This window comes from Meriones unguiculatus, chromosome 1, assembly GCF_030254825.1.
Source record: "Meriones unguiculatus strain TT.TT164.6M chromosome 1, Bangor_MerUng_6.1, whole genome shotgun sequence".
NCBI classification, from domain to species: Eukaryota; Metazoa; Chordata; class Mammalia; order Rodentia; family Muridae; genus Meriones; species Meriones unguiculatus.
Genome location: NC_083349.1, coordinates 148,572,685 through 148,592,862, shown reverse-complemented (window position 1 = coordinate 148,592,862; position 20,178 = coordinate 148,572,685). Strand labels below are relative to the sequence as shown.

The window sequence follows — 20,178 nt, the reverse complement described above, 5'->3', positions numbered from 1 at the left end:
ACAGTGCTGTCAGCAGGGACAAGTCACAGGATATGCCTTGGGAGTTAAAGGGCAGGTGGGGCTTGCCAAATACTCTTCTTATTTCATTTTGTATTTAAAATAGTTATTTTTATAGAATACCTTCTTAACCTAAATTCTTTCCCCTCATACCCTCCCCACCTCTTCCACCCTTCCAACTCCACACTGTCTTTCTGGTACAAAAGCAGCCAGACAAATAAAAGAGACAAACAAGGATAAAACAAAATGAGCAAACTAATAAGCAAAAGGAGAAAAGAAGCATATCACACATACACACACACCATGAAAACATATATAAGCCCCCCAAAACTCTGAAATTGCCACAGAGTTCATTTTGTATTATTTATCTACTGCTGCGTGTGGGGCCTGTCTTTAAGGGTGATTTGTATATCCAGTGATCTCCCCTCCCTGGAGAGACTAGTTTTTACTTTGGGAGCAATTATCACTTGGGGGTAGTTTTTTGGTTTGGGATGAGAGCTTGTGTCTACTTCTCCATCTCAGCACTGGGACCACATCTGGTTTGGACCTGTGCAGGCCCTGTGAATTCTACCATGGTCTCTGTGAGTTCACATGTGCGTCAGTCCTGTGTGTACTGTTTCCTTGGTGTCATCCATCCCCTCTGGCTTTCACAACCCTTCTGCTTCCTCTTCCGCATAGCTCCCTGAGCCCTGAGGGACTTGGAGACTTCCCAGTGTTTCTGAGTGTTTCCCAGTGTCATCTAAGTGTTTCAAGGTCTCTCACTCTCTGCACATTGTCCAGCTGTGGAAACTCTGTATTGGTTTTCATGTACCGAAGGAGAAAGCTTCTCTGACGATGGCTGAGTGAGACACCGATCTGTGGGAAGAGCCGAATGTCATTAGGAGTCATTTTATTACTCTGTTTCCTTTAGCAGAACGGTAGTATTTGGCTTCCCCCTAGGTCCACAACCTATCTAGTTTCAGGTTCATGGTCACACGAGCAGTGCCAGGCCTGCGTTCCATCTCATGAAGCGGACATCAAATGTCATCAACAGAGGTTGGTTGCTCCCACGATGTTTGTCCCACCATTACACTAGCACATCATGCAGACAAGTCACCACTGACGATCAAATGATTTGGAGCTGGGGTGGTGTTCAGATTTCTCCTCTGGTACTGTGCAGAAGACCTTCTAGTACCATGAACAATAGTCAGTAGGAGTGAAAGTCCCAGGAAGGCACCAGTTCATCTTCCCTGTGCCCAGTGAGTTATGGAGATGTTGTCTTCAGCAGCAGGGCCTTAACATCAGTTTGTGGAGAGCAACCACCAGCTTAAGTAACAGCCCGCGTTGTTTGGGGGTTTCTGTGGGGCCCCTTTAACAACAACTCGATAAGATGCAACCTGGTCCTGGCACTCACTGGAGGTTTCACTGGGTTGAGAGTGATGTCTAGTTGGGGCTTTGACTTCCTTACTATTTGGTGATTCCATTTAGATTTTTTTCATATATGTACATATTTTAAGAGGCTTCTAGGGTATGTTTTAGTATGACTCCTCAAATGTCCCAAATTCTTAGCACTCTGTCCCCACATTTCCTCTCTTACCCTCCTCTTTCCTGCCCCTCCTAGTTTAATCCTCCTGTCCCAGTATCCCTCCTGTTTCTCTCTGACTATATATTCTGTTCCCACCTTCACTGGGATATCCTTCCTTCCCCACTAGGTCCTTACTCTAGACCTAACCTCTGTGGTTATTCAGATAGATTAAAAGATAGTGTCCACACATAAGTGAACACATCCCATATTTGTCTTTTGGGGTCTGGGTTATCTCACTTGGAATGAACTTTTTTTCTAATTATATCCATTTACCTTTGAATCTCATATTTTTTAAACAGTTGAATAATATCCTTGTGTAAATGTGCTACATTTTCCTGATCCAGTCTTCTGTTGATGGGCATGTAAGCTATTTCTAATTTCTGGCTATTATGAATAGAACAGCAATCAACATGGTTGAGCACGTGTCTCTTTAGTAGTGTGTAGAATACCTTTTTTGGGTATATGCACAAGAGTGGTATAGCTGGATCTTGAGGTAACTATGAAGTTTTGAAGAAATGCCCTTACCTGGCTCCCTAAGCCCTAGAAAATAAGGGCTACTAATCTCACCTAAGAGTGAGGATAATGTGACTGTCGGGAATGAGAGAGGAAACAATCACTTACAGAATGAGCTTCAAAGAGGCTCCGAAAATTATCAAATCTTGAAGAAATATATGTATTCTATAGTCTAGTGGCATTCAAACTTTTATAAACACTATCCTTTATTTGAACAAAATTCTGAGCGCTAATTCTAGAAAATATACTTGGTCCTTGTGTGGTATTGCACACCTTTTAAATTCCAGCACTTGGGAATTTTGGAGGTGGAGGCAGGTGTATCTCTGTGAATTCAAGGCCAGCCTGGGATACAAAGCAAGTTCCAGGACAGCCAGGGCGTTTACACGGGGAAACCCTGTTTCAAAAAACCAAAGAAGGAGGAGGAGGAAGAGGAGAAGGAGGAAGAGGAGAAGGAGGACGAGGAGAAGGAGAAGGAGACAACTATGATGATGATGATGATGACGACAACAAGATATTGTTTGTGAGGCATAGCTCAAATGAGGCCAGAAGAGTATGTTCTCCCTTTTTACTTTTCTCATGGATTCTGGGGATCAAACTAGGGCTCAGTCAGCAAGTGCCTTTGTCCTCTAAACCATCTCCGTCTTGCGATAAAAATGAAAACTCTCTAATGGGCTTTGTCCATGCCATTTATGACCCACCTTCTTTTTTATTTTCATTTTTAATGGTATAAACAAAACTAAACCTAAAAGCTAAGCTTCTAGAAAAACCATTTGTTCTTCCCTGTCTTGTATCATTCCTCAAATTTGACGTTGGCCTCCTGCCTGGCCTTGTGTTTCAGAGCTGGGTCTCTAAAGACATCCTTGTTGACAACAGTCTTGTCCACAGAGTGCTTTGTGGGCATGAGGTGACTGTCGTTATAAAATTTCACTAAGGACTTGCTCTTTGATCTCTTGGCGATTTTCTTCTTGCCCATGGCAGCTGTCGCTTTTCAGGGATAGCGGTCGATTCCAGCCATCAGGGCATGGCTGTAAGGGTGGTCTGAGGTGCCATCATCAATATTCTATTTTTCTTTTTTTATTGATTTATTATTTATTACAATTTATTCACCTTGTTTCCAGCTGTAGCTCCTTCCCTCATTTCCTCCCTGTCCCATCCTCCCTTCCTTTTCTCCCCTATCCCCCTCTCCTAGTCCACATGAACTCAGTGGCCAGCTCTTTGATCACCTTCCCCTGAGGGAGGGCAGCCTTGCCAGGCCACAAAGGAAGAGGATGCAGCCAGTCCTGATGAGAACTGATAGGCTAGGATCAGATAGTAGGGGAGGAGGACCTCCCTTATCATCAATGTTCTTCACGTTGACCGCTTTGTGTCCAGAGTAGCATCCAGCCATGACCAGCACCACTTTCCCAGATTTCACGAACTTGCCCATTTGACAGGAAGCACCCAGCAGCCAGCTGAAAAGAAAGGACATTTCCACTAACCTTTCACCTTCAGACCCATGACCCACCTGTGTCAGCAAGGTCATCAGTTGTTTCCTGGTCTATTCCAGAACCATTAACATAAATGTCACGTGTCTGGAAGCAGATATTTCTTGGAAACCCAAAACTTAAAGTAACGTTTTATTCAATTTCAATTGTGAATTAAATTTTGCTGAGGTAGCCAATCTCATAGCTACTTAGTCTTAAATCTTGAAATGTTCAGCTAGCTGCTCATGGCAGAACTTCTAATATCCACAGGTAAGTTGTAGGTTGGTATGTAATTATTTGAAAATAATAATAATTAAAATGCCAGATATTCAATAAAATTTAGCAACACCTAGAATTGACATGGTTATAGGAAGATAAAAATAATTTAAACCACATTTGCTTTTTATGTCAGGGTGAGGTTTTTTTTTTTTTTGTTGTTCTTTTAAGAGACCCTTCTTCTCCTACTTTCCCACCCCCATTTTGGATGTAATTTTAAGGACATTATCCCCTTTACCTTTTCTTCAATGGGAGAATGACATTCCTAAAAGACTGTTTCCTAGGGGCAACTACCTCCCAGTTCTTTTTGCACAGGCAAACTACTCTGATTTTCTTGTTGCTTCAGGCTGGGTAATTTGTGAAAGCCTCAAAAGTGTTTCTATTTTCCATAGTAAATTTAGTCTTTGAATGTCAACTTGTGTCTTATTTTTTATGCCTAGAGAGCCAGCCTTTTGAGCTTTATTAGTTCATTTAAATCTCTTTCTCCTCTTTGTCCTTCTACTTTTTTTTTTTTTAAATTTAACTACATGTGTTGCAGTGGTCTTTAACAAGGAACTTTTAAATACTGATGATTTAATACTGTTTTTTTTTTAGGGAGGAAAAGTTTTCTGTAGGAAAAGTTGGTCCTATTATCTATCTACCTGTCTGTCTATCTACCTGTCTGTCTATCTACCTGTCTGTCTATCTACCTGTCTATCTATCTATCTATCTATCTATCTATCTATCTATCTATCTACCTACCTACCTACCTACCTACCTACCTACCTACCTACCTACCTATATGGCCATGTAGTAGCTTTAATGATAAACACTGTGTCAGATACTGCTCACACATGGTTACTCGGGTCTTCAAGATTCCTTTCAGGTGTGAATGCCCACTAACCCTAAACCCAAGGTCGCAGAAGGTCGCAGAAGGTCGCAGAAGGGGCAGAAGGTCGCAGAAGGGGCAGAAGGTCGCAGAAGGGGCAGAAGGGGCAGAAGGGGCAGAAGGTCGCAGAAGGGGCAGAAGGTCGCAGAAGGGGCAGAAGGTCGCAGAAGGGGCAGAAGGTCGCAGAAGGGGCAGAAGGGGCAGAAGGTCGCAGAAGGGGCAGAAGGTCGCAGAAGGGGCAGAAGGGGCAGAAGGTCGCAGAAGGGGCAGAAGGGGCAGAAGGTCGCAGAAGGGGCAGAAGGGGCAGAAGGTCGCAGAAGGGGCAGAAGGTCGCAGAAGGGGCAGAAGGGGCAGAAGGTCGCAGAAGGGGCAGAAGGGGCAGAAGGTCGCAGAAGGGGCAGAAGGGGCAGAAGGTCGCAGAAGGGGCAGAAGGGGCAGAAGGTCGCAGAAGGGGCAGAAGGTCGCAGAAGGGGCAGAAGGGGCAGAAGGTCGCAGAAGGGGCAGAAGGGGCAGAAGGTCGCAGAAGGGGCAGAAGGTCGCAGAAGGGGCAGAAGGGGCAGAAGGTCGCAGAAGGGGCAGAAGGGGCAGAAGGGGCAGAATCATTTGGCACACATCTTTGTGACTGCGGTGCAAGTATATGCACACTCTGGACGTAGAAATTCTCAAGCAGAGCAATAGCTTTTCAGGACAGTAGGGCTATTTTATTAGCTTCTCAGGCCTCCATGTCACTGCCTTATCCCTCTGGCCTGAAGAATCTTCCATACTCTTCCGCAAGCTATGGTTTAATCTCTCTTATTTTCTTGCAAAAGATCCTAAACTGCCACCTGTACACACCAGCTTTCTATAGTTTTACAAATGTGCATTGAATGAATTAATGCATGAATGAGTAGATCCTTAAGAAATACTTAAATAAAAGGGATACTTCCCATTAGTCTTGATCGTCTGAAAAATGCCCTTATGCGTGTGGTTAGGGTTTTTTGTTTGTGTGTTTGTTTGTTTCTTTTACTCTTCTAAGATCAAGGGATTCGAATTATCATGAGTGTGAGTTTGCCCACTCAGTAGATACCATGTGCAAATCCTGGAGGCTGCCTACAAGGAGACAACACTGTCTTAGCCAAGTTATTTATGATGCAATCAAAATGACCATACAGTAGTTTTCCAACCTTTACAGTATTCCCATGATGAGGTACTAGAAAACAGAAGATGCAGTGGGAGACTGACAATCATAAATCCATAGTTTCTGTTTATAGTTAGCATTTTCTTGAGCTATTAAAAGAATGAGTTCTAGAATCCAAAAACTGGTCATATGTCAAAATTCTATGTATTTCCTCTGGTTGAAATTCCATATGTCCTAGTTATATATACAAAAAGAGACAGCAGAGCCAGGAATGACCTTCTGGTGTGAACAGTCCAATTCTGGGGGCTGCTTAGGGTGTAGAATCTGAGTTTACAACTTTTGGGGCCTCTACTCTTAGCCACACTAGCCTCTTAGATTCTTATGGTTTGAATCTGGAGTGTAACCCAGTTTCATGGTTTGCACACCCTCCAGGGTCACTCAGCCTACGTCTTAACTCAACCTGCCTCGGAGAACCAAGCGCCTCCTCTGTTTTCTTCTCCTGCTCAGGCTCACCTCTGTCAGTCTCTCCTTATTCTACCAACTTTGCTGTTAAATCGCTTTTCCAGATCAGTTAATGTCAGCTGAGGTAGGCAGGCTTCAGAGGGTGTGAAGCAAACTCAGGGTCAGACAAGATGGATTAGTCTCTGTTTATACCTGCAACCTGTCTGCAGGATGGCTGGCTGTATTACAGGATGACTTTTAAGATGCCTGATTCATGGATGAGAGTTACGTAACATTATATATGCGAATGATATATATCCGCTTGCTTTCTGTATTACTTTCTGTGTTAAAAATAGGAATAGTCTGTATGCCAGTGTTTTGTTTGGATTTTCTCATGTCCATGGGGCTTTATTTTTACATACTTCTTGGTAGGATTATCAAGTATTGTAATTATAACCAAGTTAGGGCTGGGGCTTTCTCAAGAATTTAAGTTTGGCCAGGTATGATGGAGCAAACCTTTCATCTCAGCACTGTCTGGAAGGCAAAAACAAGAGGATTGTCTCAAGTGCATGGTCAGCCTGGTCCACAGGCCACAAGGGATACACAGTGAGACCTTGTCTCAAAAATAAGACACTCTATGTTCATCTTTAGCTGTATCATTCTGCTTCTTAAATGGCATATTTGCATAAAAGTAAGTACCATAATTTGCACTGCTTTTTATTAAACTTGAATTTATTAATATGTAAGTTATATATATATATAACATATATATATATACATATATATATATATAGCTTATAATGTAGACTGATATTTTAGGGCTGGTTTTAATAACTGCAATGAATCCTATACTCATAACAAACAATCTAGTTTGACTGCATCATTTTACAGGTGAGGAGATAAAGCTTACCCCCCCCCCCCTTTTCTTTCTTATGCCATCTTTAAGAACTCTTTTCTTAGGAGAGGAGAACCTCCCCTATCAGTGGACTTGGGGAGTGGCATGCAAGCAGAGGGAGGAGGGATGGTGGGATTGGGAGGGGAGGAGGGAGGGGCTTATGGGGGGATGCAGAATGAATAAAGTGTAATTGATGAAAAATTTTTAAAAAAAAGGGAAAAAATAATTTAAGAACCTTAAATGACTTTCAAAAGTGGAGGAAAACATGGAGTTAGTCAATTGGCATGGAGCACGTCTCGCCCCTGAGGGCAATGGTCTCCTGAACCTACTCAGACCTTGGATACTACCACTGCTAGTTCTAGAACTGATGCAGGATGTTCCAACGAGGGCGTTAAGGCTTCTCATAATATTTCCTATAAGCCCACACCTGTTTGTTTATATCCCCCATTTTTATTCATTATTAGCCAGATAGAGCCAAGTAATTGTGGTAATGATACTTGCTTTTTTGCCCAATGCTGGAATGCTAGTAAATTTAGGTATGCCCTGGTTACTCGCATGCCTCGCTCACTGGGTGCCTGTGCCCGTTGATGCCCCTCACGCTATGACTCTCTTCAGACAGAAAAGGGATCTTGGAACTACAGCCACCATTGTTACTGCCATCTCATTGGTGGCTGTTGGAGCTACCACCGGGGCATTAGCCATGAGTCATACTGGGCAGACTGCTCAGACCCTGAATAATCATTTAGCCAATGTAGCTCATGTCTTAGTTGTACAAAAAGGAATTAATGCTCAACTAAAAGGAAGCTTGATGGTGTTCAATCAGAGGATTGACCTCGTGCAGGAGCAAATTGATACCCTATGGCAAATCGCTCAACTTGGCTGTCAATGAAAATATGCTGGACTTTGAGTCACTAGCATATAACATGAGAATTTTTCCTGTGCTGCAAATCTGTCTAAACAATCGCCGAGCTATATTTTAGGTAATTGGACTGGAGAATTCAATACTACGATGGAGCGGCTGAGAGTGGCCATTGTCACAGTAAATTCTACCAGAGTGGACGCAGGACTAGCCACAGGATTATCATCATGGATTGCTGCAGCCATGAATCATATGAAGGAATGGGCGGGCATGGGAGCGTTAGCAGGCCTTCTGGTGTTGGTCTCCTTGGTTTGCCTGTGGTATATATGCAAGATTAGAGTCTCACAACAGCGTAATGCAGCCATGATCATTCAGGCCTTTACAGCCATTGAAGCAGGACAGTCTCCCCAAGCATGGTTGGCTACCATAAAAAGCCAAAATGTTACGCTCAGGATGCGAGGCTAAGCACTGCACTCAGGGTCAGCTGCTTTGGACCTAGAGAAGAGCATGTCTGATTGCATGCGGGTTGATGCCCCAGGTCCCGCCTCTGAGAAAAAGGTATCAGACGGGTCTGATGCTCTTTGGGTGGATGACACCTAAATGAACATCAGTACAAAGTCCCAATTTATTTCTAATATCAGAGATCAGACCTCTACTTTTGCCTGATGTGTCTAAAACAAAAAGGGGGAACTGTAGAGAGCTGCGTAATGCTGCGCCTTAAAGATGGAGCTGGTTTCTGCCTTCCACCTTCCCGATGGTGAGTGCTCTCTGTCACGAACAACTCCACATTTGGCTAAGGCTGAGGATCTGGCTTGCTTCCATGTATGTGGACCTATCTGCATTGCCCACGTGGCACGCTGGGGTTGGCTACCCAGAGGCTATTTAAGCTGTGGGCTGGCTTTCCCCAGGGTCAGATGATTGTTCAAGGTTCCTGAATAAACTGCATTGAAAAAAAAAAAAGAACTCTTTTCTTTTTCTAAATTTTATTTATTTAATCACTTTACAGCCTGATTCCAGCTCCTCCCTCCTGTCCTCCCAGTCTGGTCCTCATGACTCCTTCCTCCATTTTCTCCTCTTCTTCTCAGAGAAGGGGAGGCATCCTGTCATATTAAGTCACAGCAGGTCGAAGCCACTGAGGCCAGACAAGGCAGCTCAGCTGGGTGACAGGGATCCAGAGGCAGGCAGGAGTCAGAGGCAAGCCCTACTCCTGTTGTTTGGGGACCCACATGATGACCACGCTGCACATCTGCACAGGCGTGTGGAGGATCTAGGTCAGGCACATGCAAGCTCTCATGTTGTTGGTTCAGTCTCTGAAGCCTATCTTTTTAACTTACATACTCCCTCAGTACTCTTTCTCTCGGCCTCAGCCATCAACTTTCCTCAAATCTACCCTGTACACACATGAAAATATCATGTTGTACTGGGCATGGTGGTTTACACCGTTAATCCCAGCACTTAGAAGGTGCTGGGATTAAATATACATGTATATATTATAATTTCACTGATTGTTGAGATGCTGGGATTTCAGTGTCTCATCAGTGTCAAATCCGCTCCTCCGCTGGGTTACACTAACTTCTCACCAGATCTCCAGCATCTGTTTTCCTTCCTCCTACCCTCAGGCTCTGACACTCCTCACTTCCTGTAAACACAGAGTGCTATACTTTTGTAGGGCCAAACCTTCCCAGGGCAAAAGACGTTAAGCCATTCTGGAGTCTTTAGGTAAAATTTACAGAACAGAATCAAGACAGCAGAGTGAAGGGGCCAGAGGCCAGGTTACAACAAATTCTGTAGCCTTCCTCGGTGTTGATTGTCCTCTCTACAAAGCTGCTTAAATCAAGGCCTTGTTGCTCACCAACCTTCTACCACAGCCAGATTCTGTTCTGTGCTTCCACAGGCCCTCAGAAAGTACCCTGAAAGCACACACTTCCAAGAAGAGCTTCCTACAAGTGTATGCAAAACTGTGTTCTTTTATAACCCATTAATATTATAACCCATTAATATTATAAGCACTTCTTCACATGTATCATTATTTGTATATCTTTGCTGGATTTTAATGATAATTATAATAATCCCAATGAAACCAGGAATTGTGTGCCTATTTTCAGGTTTCTGTGCCTCCAGCCCAGCAAGGAATATGATTAATAAGTTATTGTCCAGTGGATAGACTTAAGCTGAGTGCCCACTGCATACTAAGCAAAGAACTATTGAGGGATGAGAAACCTATTTCGGAATTTTCCTTGGCAAATGGACATTGACCATGAGGCATATATAGATACCAAATGAATACAAGATGATATGATGATATGATGATATTTCCCTATCTATCTATCTATCTATCTATCTATCTATCTATCTATCTATCTATCTACAACAGCTCTGGCTGTTCTGGAGCTCACTACATAGACCAGGCTGGCCGCAAACTCACAGAGATCTATCTGCCTTCCAAGTGCTGGGAGTTGTAGGTGTTTACCGCCATGCCCAGTACAAGATGGTATTTTCACGTGTATACAGTGTTGATTTGAGGAAAGCTGGTGACTGAGGCAGGAAGGGATGGTAATGTGGGAATATGTACGGTAAGGAACAGGCTTGATTTCCTCACCTGTAAAATGAGGCATGATTGCTTGCTACGAGCATAGGATTCACTGCAGTTCTGAAAGCCTTGTAATATAAGACTCAACCCTCGCTTTTTCCATGGTGTACGAGAGAAGTAAGCAGTGTAGGTGGGAGAATACATACACTGTGTTTTCCTGTTTTTAGTGGTGCATTAGGTGAGACGCGGAGCATTCCCTTTATGAGTAAGCTCACCACGAAGACAGCAAACACGCTACCCCCAGCTACCCAGCATCTCCATCTGCTGCTGAGCTCATCAGCCCAAGATGCTAAGTACTTGTTCTAGAAATCAACAAGCAAAATACCATGATTAAATAAACGATACATTATCTTTATTAAATAAAAGCAAATCATCTCCATAAACAGTTACTTGTCTGTTGCTCAAGGAGTGCCTTTCCTCCTCTCCCTGTGACAAAATACAAGCTTGGCAGTGCTTCCGAATGCCCTGTGGCAACTTGAGGTCGACTTGGTGAGACCCACAGCTCCCATTTGGTCCTGCCACGGCACACGTGCTGGGAAGACAAACCATCCCCATTCACAAAGACTCAGAAGAGGAGCAACCACTGTTAGCTGAAACACACTGTGCCTTCCTTGAATCTCCTCTAACAATTAAACCAGCTGCTGCTCTTCAACACATGCGTCACTTTCTTTGCATTTGGGTCAAACTCCATCTGTGAAGATCCACTGAAGAAATAGAAAAAGCCTGCACAGGAAGACAAGAGGAAATATGAGCTACTTTCTTCAAGGTGAAACCTGGAAAGATAAAACACTCAGCACGAGTTCAGTGGAAAGCAGAAAGAGTCGGGGATGTGACTGGGTGGTAGGACATTTGAATAGAGTGTTCAAAGTCCTGGGTTCAAACCCTTGCTTACCTGAGAAAACGGCAGCAGCAACAAAAAGCAAGTGTCTCTGTCCATTTATTACTCTATGCCAGGGACACGGTCAAGCACTTAACAAAATTACTATTTTAAAAAAATTAGGTTTTGGGCAAGAGCTCTGTTAAATAAGTTTAATTTCATCTTTCCTATAAGTGAGTTGACATTTAGGCAGATGAAAATATCTGCCTTAGTGTACTCAGCAGGGAGGAAAGGAGACAGCTCTGCATTTCTGCTTTCAATCAGGAAAAAAAAAAAAGCCCTTCTTGTCTGAAACTATGATTTATTTCCTTTCTTCCCAACCCTCTTCCTCCCCTTTGCCATCTTCTAGCCCAAGGGCTATTTCTGGCCCTAGGGAGACACAGTGACTTTTAATCACCACACTATCTCGTCTCTTGCTCTGCAGACGTGGCCTTCAGTGGCAGGAAAGGTCTAGTTTTTATCAGCTTACTCTTTTATGGGAATAAAATCTTTTAAGCTTTAGTGCATAGAAAGTGAGTATCTGCAAGGAACCAATGTTGGCAGCCATTAACTGAGTCAGGAAAGTCTGAGGTTGAAGAGTGGAAACAGATGGGATCAAAAAGGCCAGGTCGCCAGCCCCATTGATGAGGGCAGGTTATTTTGGTTGTGGTGGTTTTATTTTCTGTATTTTTGTTGTTGTTGTTTTTGGTTTTTCAGACAGAGTTTCTCTGTGTAACAGGCCTGGCTTTCCCAGACTAGACTTGTAGACCAGGCTGGCCTTGAACTCACACAGATCTGCCTGCTTCTGCCTCCTGAGTGCTGGGATTAAATGGGTATGCCACCACGCCTGGCAAGGGAAGTTTTGTAATAATGCAGATGGAGAAAGGCTCACAGTGTAAGAAAGTGAGGTACCAGCACTTTGGTCTTCCACGTGTGCAGAAGGTGGGAGAGTTTTCGTTAATCCCCTCCAGGAGTCAAAACAGCACACCTGAAGGAAAACTGTCATTGCCACAGAAGCAAGAGTTGACGTTCTCGGGAGGGAGTAGAGTAGTGATTTTTTAAAAACAAACAAACAAACAAACTGGTATTAAAAGTAATTTCATTCTCTTCTCCCTCTCATACTGCAGAGCATCTCAAGGGCCCCTTCGCCAGCAGAGTAAGCATCCTCTTACCAAATGCTTCAAAGACAGCATCCACCTTTGAGTCTACGCCTGGGAAGTCCTCAGCTATCTTCCTGGGGAATCCTGGCTCCATGGACTGCTTCTTTTCATCAAACCTGCACAAAGGGAGAGAAGGGCAGCTCAGCAGGACACAGAGGGCATGCTCCCCGGACTGGGAGCCACATGGAATTCTAGTAGCTTTTCCAAGCTCTGCACATAAATGTCAAGCTTATTTAGTGCCATGTGTTTCTAATAAGGTAAAGCAGCCCTTAAAACCATAGCTGCTTCAGGGAACAGGGACGGTGATGCTGTTCATTACTGTTTTTCTTAAGCCTTTATCTTTCTTTATCTTCTTTCAGCCACAAGGGCATGATCACATGAATATACAGCCCTGTACGCATATAATTGCACACACACGTGTGGACGTGTGGACTGAGTCCCAGATCAGAAGTACAGTTTCTATGGCAAAGAGATGCCTTAATGACTAAGAGCACATTTGCTGTCCTTCCCCGTGACGAGAGTTCATCTCCACATACAAACTTAGGTGGCTTACGGCTGCCTATCACTCCAGTGTCAGGGTCTGCTGGATCCAGTGTCAGGATCTTCCGGCCTCTGTGGGCATCTGCATGCGCACACACATATTCTCACACAGAAATAGCCTCACAAATAGACATGGGCCACTTGGGGCTGGAGTGAGGGCCCAGTTGATTAGAACACTATCTGCTTTTACAAAGGCCCCAGGTTAGGTCCCCAGCACCCCCACTGTGGCTCCCAACCCTCTCTAACTCTAATTCCAGAGAAATTCTATGCAGACTTCTTCCTCAAAGGGCACTGTAAGCATGTAAGCATTTGATGGACACACACACGTACACGCACACACACACTACTTACACACACAAAATAAAACATTTTAAAAAGGAAAAAAGTATATACTTTCCATTTCGCCACCATAAGTAGGCTCTCTATATCTTCTTTCCCTATCCTGCACATTGAAGTGTTTTTTTTTTTTTTTTTTTTTTTTTTAATTAAAACAAAACAAAACTCCCTAGAAAAGGGGCTGGATGACAAGCAAGTGAGTGGACAAGCAAGTGTGTGAGCAAGCAAGTGTGGTTCGACCCACGGGCTGCACACTGTGAGGTCTGCCCTGATATCTCAACATCTGAATAATGGCCTAGGAATCAGTAAGCCTGGGAGGGGTCCTGAGCGGAAACCATGAAATGGGTCTGCTGTGGTGTGTCACCTCTAACCAGGCTGGGCTCAGCAAGGTGTGAGCTCAGCTGATATCCTTTAGAAGACAAGAGCCACACTCGGGAGACCATGGGATGTCTTGGGCACTTGAGACTTGCGTTCTCAAGGAGGAAGTAAAGGCCAGTTCAGAAAGGCTTGATGAAAGTGGAGGCACTTAAGCTGGGCGTGAGGTGGATTGCAGGACTGAACAAGGAGAGGAGAGAGGAGGGGTTCTCAGCAGGTGGGGGAAGGAACCACTACCCTACTGCACGGGTTGGGGGTGGGGCAGGGGATGGAGATGGACAGGAGGTGGGAGGTGTGGGGAGAGGACGGTCCTGGGGGAAGCATGGGGGCCCTATACAGAAACATTTAAGAAATCCCCTTTGGAAGATGCTGCTGTGTTTTCAAAGCCCTTCCCACAGTTGCCCAAAGCACCTTACTTGCCCAGAGACAGGCGTGAGGAGAAGGGTGAGTTGTTCAGAGAGACCCTGACTTCCCCAAGAGAGGGGCCTGAGGACAAGAGTGAGGTGGAAGGGTTTCCTTAGAGGAAGAAGGCAGTCCTCTAGTTGGTCTCTAAACTAAAGCATCCTCGCCACATCTCACCTCCAGTATCTGTCCTCTACGAAAAAGTACGTCTTCTTTTTGTCCTTATTAGAAATGGCGGCATCAATCTTCCTGACGCTTGCAGGGAAACCCAGGGTGTGGATGCTTTTAGGATAACCAGCTTGCTCCTCGTGCCCTCGGATAGCCCAGAACTGACTTCCTACACGGAAGCAAGACAACAACGGAAGCACCGGTCACGTTAAAAGCCCAGCATGCCTTGTAATTCTGGAAACACATTCTTAGCGCCATCCTTTTTCGTGGTGGAGAGCAAATCCGAGTTTTGGATTTAGGCTTTAGCTCTATGGTGGGCATGCAGCAAAATAATCAGATGGACTGAAAGAGCGAAGGTCAAAAGAGGGAATCCTCAACTCAGACAAGGTCTCTCCCTGAGCTCATGTTTTATCTGTAAATCATAACCAACATACTGGTTTTTAGGTATTTCTTTATTATCTATGTCTATTTTTTATTTATAGAGAATTTGATATAATGGTGAAAAGTAAAGCCCTATTCATTTTTTCCTGCTAGAAGGCTTGTTTCACTGAGTTAAAGCAATATTGTAGAATAATTACCTTTAAAAATGAAAACAGTGTCTCTGTAGGTAACTTCATAGGCAGCATCCACGTTGGAAGGAAGGGACGGCCAAAACGAAGAGATCAAGTGAAAGCCAGGCTCAGGGGTCCGGAGAGACTTGCGCCAAAAGTGCCTAAAAATAGATGTTTAAAAGAGTGACAATTGCAAAACAGCCTTTCATATTTAGTGTGCTGTCTCTCCCACCCCAATTCACCCATAATTTCTTCATTCTCTCATCCTCTGGATTGGGTGTACAAATATAGAAATATTGTTACTGGGAAAATAGCTCTCTCTTTCTCTCTGTGTGTGTCTCTCTATGTGAGTATGTGTGTCTGTCTGTCTCCAGCCCCCTCTCAAAAGAAGACTGCAACAAGGCCTTCTGGTGTTGGTCTCCTTGGTTTGCCTGTGGTATATATGCAAGATTAGAGTCTCACAACAGAGTAATGCAGCCATGATCATTCAGGCCTTTACAGCCATTGAAGCAGGACATTCTCCCCAAGCATGGGAGCTAAAATGTTAAACTCAGGATGCGAGGCTAAGCACTGCACTCAGGGTCAGCCGCTTTGGACCCAGAGAAGAGCATGTCTGATTGCATGCGGGTTGATGCCCCAGGTCCCACCTCTGAGAAAAAGGTATCAGACGGGTCTGATGCTCTTTGGGTGGATGACACCTAAATGAACATCGGTACAAAGTCCCAATTTATTTCTAATATCAGAGATCAGACCTCTACTCTTGCCTGATGCGTCTAAAACAAAAAGGGGGAACTGTAGAGAGCTGCGTAATGCCATGCCTTAAAGATGGAGCTGGTTTCCGCCTTCCACCTTCCCAATGGTGAGTGCTCTCTGTCACGAACAACTCCACATTTGGCTAAGGCTGAGGATCTGGCTTGCTTCCATGTATGTGGACCTATCTGCATTGCCCACGTAGCACGCTGGGGTTGGCTACCCAGAGGCTATTTAAGCTGTGGGCTGGCTTTCCCCAGGGTCCGAGGATTGTTCAATGTTCCTGAATAAACTGCATTGAAAAAAAATTTTTTTGAAAATAAAAAAAAAACCTTCCTAACATAAAAAAAAAGACTGCAACAGACCTCCTGTCATAGATTTCCAGAGCAATATTTGTGAAATATTTCCACTGTGTCAATTAATTTCTTCAGCATAAGCTTTAACTGCATGTAATACATGTGAGACAGTATATAATCAAAGTATCACCCATATTTTCTAAAAATATGGAAGGTGAGTGAATGTGTGTGTGCAAGAACATATATATATATATATATATATATATATATATATGTATATATATATTCTTGTACAGTAACAGAAAAATCTAGAAGAATGCATATATATATATATATATGTATATATATATTCTTGTACAGTAACAGAAAAATCTAGAAGAATGCACAGGAGGTCTTGGAGTAGGGTGTGGTGGCACATGCCTGTGATTCTAGTACTTGGAAAAAAGTGTGACAATTTCCAAGCCATTCTGTGCATCTTAGAAAGACCCTGCCTCTCAGAATATCTACTGTTTATGTATGGAGAGATCTGGAAAGGAAAACTTCTCAACTCCCTTTCATGTAGAATGAATATTTTCTCACGGACATACCCATCCTGCAGTAAATGGGCTAACTGATAAAATGTGGTGTTTCTCCAAGTATCATTTTGAAAGACTGTAAAGAGAACACTCTGACTCTAAAGACCACTTCTACCCTCTAAGAAGTAGTCCTGACCAGAAAGAACATTCGGAAACAAAACCCTAGTGACAAGAATCAAATCATCTGGCCCTCAGAAAGGAACATGACGATTTTAGGAACATATGGAAAGGTCAATGCCAGATGCAAAAGATTCCAAGCTCCAGAGTTTTCTTTTTTAATGTTTAAAGATATCTATCAATTTCCTGCTTTTCTTAGAAAGGACATTTTTTTTTCATCAAAAATAGATAGTGATTTAGGACTCTTTGGTCTGACCTGTCTTTGAAAAACAAGATTTCTCCTCGCAAGGTGCTGACTGCATCAAAGGACAAAGCAGGACTGCACATCAGCGATGTCTCTGGTTCCAGAGAGTTAGATTCAGTGGGTACCACAGGGACATCAGGGGATCCCGGGGGAGGTCCTAAAGGGAACATATTAGAGAAGGCAACGTTAGGAGAAACATGGCCTGCCTGTCAATTCCATGCTTCCCAAACACCCTCAAGAACTCTGAATTTAACGATGAATACTTATGTGGACAAAGTCACAAGGACTTTTCAGTTTCACCCACCGTAGAGGGACTGAATCCCATCCACATCATCCCGAGAGAGACGAAAGCTAGCCAGGTCGGTGGAGGACTTGTAGACTGGGTACATTAAAGCTTCAGCCTTGGCTGAGTGAAACAAACCCAGGGAATGGCCAAGTTCATGAGCAGCAACCAGGAATAGGTTGGTACCTATTGAAGAAATAATAAATAATAGTTTCTTTTTCTTTAACTCTCTCTCTCTCTCTCTATCTATCTATCTACCGACCTACCTATAAATAATACAAGCCAGCTGGGTATTGCATTTATTTACTTCCTGGAAACACAGAGGCTTTTAGAAAAGAACAGGCTTCTAAGAGATAACAGCAAAACATGACAAAATAATAACAAAATAAAACAAAAGCATCACATCGAAGTTGGACAAGTCAAACATTTAGTGATACATTTTTATGTTGCACTTATTAGGAAAACAAACAGTGTCTAAGCATCTGAAAATACAACTGGCAATGATTAAAACGAGAAAGTATTCCGATGGAATCCAGAACACATCTGTCACTAGTACTGCTGATTATGACGATTTCCCTAAATATGAAATGAAATGAAGCTAACGTGTGCTGTGAGCCGTAGCACTAACCTGCGGTATCATCTGTCCATTGTTCATCATCATCAAAGTGAGCATCTCCATTAATCCCCAGTCCAGGTGCATAGGCATGAGCCAAAACTGTGCCAGGCCCATCAAAAGGGACAAAGTCTCCATGTTCTGAGGGGGGAAAGTATATATCAAACTGTAGCAATTGGTAATTAGGATCTCTTTGTAACATTCTCAGTGACATACCGCCTGGCTATGTGTATTTCGGGCAGTCCCTGTGCTTTTACCTCCAACCCCAAAGGAGATCATTATGTCAGCCTCTCCTTCAGAGATCCTGGAGAACGTGAGCGGGGTCACCTCCTCCCACACTTTCAAGGCTTTTTCAATGGCAGAGTCCACACTCTCTCTCGGTAAATCCGGTGTGTAGTTCACAATCCTGGGTGGGAGAAACCAAAGAAGGGACTGTTTGCTTCTGTGATGCTGCAGACACGCTTTCAGCACTGTGTGAAAACACTGGACGGACCCTTTACCTGTAGGTGATGTGGTTTTTCCTCCACTTTGGTGAGCCTGGAAAGGTACTGAAGCCGCCAACGTCGGGAACCCCACACCTGGGCCTACTCATCACATCCATAGTGTCGGAGTCCAGCTTTCCTGTCATCTTCAGTCCGAGGAACTTCTGCATTTCTTGGATTTTTTTGACAACAGGACTAGTGTCCTTTCTCTTAACAAACTGCTTCACATCTTTTTCAAGGCCATAGTAGTTTTGTAGGTATTTCTGATGGAATAAATACAACTTTTAAGTCACAATTATGATTTTAAGCTATTGTTATTTTTAGTAAACTCTAGTCACACACCTTCTTTACTTTATTCATTCATTTGTTTGTTCATTCATTCATTCAGACAGGATCTCATTATTCAGGCGAGAAACTCCTTGAACCCATGACCTGTCTGTGTCTGTCTTCTGAGCACTGGGATTTCAGGTTCAAACCACCAGGCCTGACAGTAACTTACTTTTCTTAGTCTCTTTGACCTATTTCTCTAGTTGGCTGAAATCCTAAGTATAATACTTCATTGTCAGTTATAGACCCCTTATTTTTGAAACCCCTATGTTTTTGGAACACAATGTGCTCAGTTTGGTTTGCCATTAAAGCAGCAAAAGCAAGGGAAAAATTCACAAGTATTTATTGCAGAGAAAAACAAAATGAAGAAAGAAACATTTGTATGAATATTGTGCCTGTTTGGGGTAATTTTATTTAATTTCCCTAATTTTCTACTTTTTTTTTTTACAAGGATTTGGCTTATTAGAGAAAAAACTATGCAAGCCTCTCATGTACAAACTACGAATATTTTATTAAATTAAACCAAACTCAAATTCTGAAGGACGGCCTAAAGCAAGGCACAGTTCGTGTGCCCTTCCCTTATGGCTCGTGAACTTCCGGCACCACTGTTGTTCTACTGCTGTGTGACCTTGAAAAAAAATCACGCAATATTCATGGCCTTTGTTTCTTCTTACACAGAGGAAGAATCATGCAGTATTGAGACTCTGTAACTTCTAACTGTCCTCCATTCCAGAACCACTCCTACACAGGCAGTCAGAACCTGTCTGTGGAAGGCAAACTGTGCCCTGCCAATGAGCCTGGAGGTCATTTTACTGCTTACCTGAAGAAGCTCCATGCCATTGTCTTCATCCCTCACACTTCCACGCAAGGGAGAAGATGAGCACACCGCTACACACAGCCACAGCAGGACCAGGATACTCTCCATTTCCACTGGCTTTCCTCAGCTCTCTGCTGCCTTCACTGTGTGCTCTGCCTCCTTCTAGGTCAACCTTCCTGAGCCCAACTTTTATAGAGCAACAGTGTTGGTAGAGATCACCCGCAAACTGACTCATAATTGCTTCCATCCAAATGGGACCGTTTCCAAAAGCCAAAACTCAAAGTAGGGTGATACAATCTTCTTTATTAAGTTCTCTGAACCTTCTTAATTTTGCAAGGCAAACAGTGATTAATCTCCAGGAAATACTTCCTGCCTTGGTAAGAAAGAAAACTGGGGCCTTTTTCTTTTTCACTTTGGAAAACTTAACTATACATCAGAACTTGTAATGTTTGTGTCTTGGATACAAGTGGACTAACTTGGTAAAAAACAAACAAACAAAAAAAACCCAAGTTGTGCAGAGAACTTCTTGAAGACAAAGCTGAATACAGTAAGATGCGGTTAAGAAAACTGCATTCCTATATAGCTATAGCCCACACTATACGTCACCACAGCCCGTATTCTATCCCATTTATTCAAAGATGATGGAACCATGATAGCTCTCCAATGAAGAGTCAGGACTGAAATGATTTACCGAACTAAATTG

The 20,178-nt window shown here is 43.4% G+C and overlaps 1 protein-coding gene and 1 pseudogene across 1 annotated transcript; both read right to left on the bottom strand.

Annotated features, from left to right (window-relative positions):
- Positions 1-2,816: 2,816 nt before the first annotated feature.
- Positions 2,817-3,500, bottom strand: LOC110542736 (large ribosomal subunit protein eL27-like; annotated as a pseudogene).
- A 7,463-nt stretch (positions 3,501-10,963) lies between these two features.
- Positions 10,964-19,633, bottom strand: LOC110558090 (stromelysin-1). Its single transcript, XM_060376904.1, has 10 exons — positions 19,479-19,633; positions 18,350-18,594; positions 18,107-18,255; positions 17,865-17,990; positions 17,258-17,422; positions 16,966-17,110; positions 14,999-15,132; positions 14,430-14,589; positions 12,612-12,715; positions 10,964-11,306 (listed from the first exon to the last, which is right to left on the bottom strand). Exons 1-10 carry the CDS (start codon positions 19,581-19,583, stop codon positions 11,206-11,208), a joined length of 1,434 nt encoding a protein of 477 aa, XP_060232887.1. The 5' UTR covers positions 19,584-19,633; the 3' UTR covers positions 10,964-11,205.
- Between the last annotated feature and the right edge of the window lie 545 nt (positions 19,634-20,178).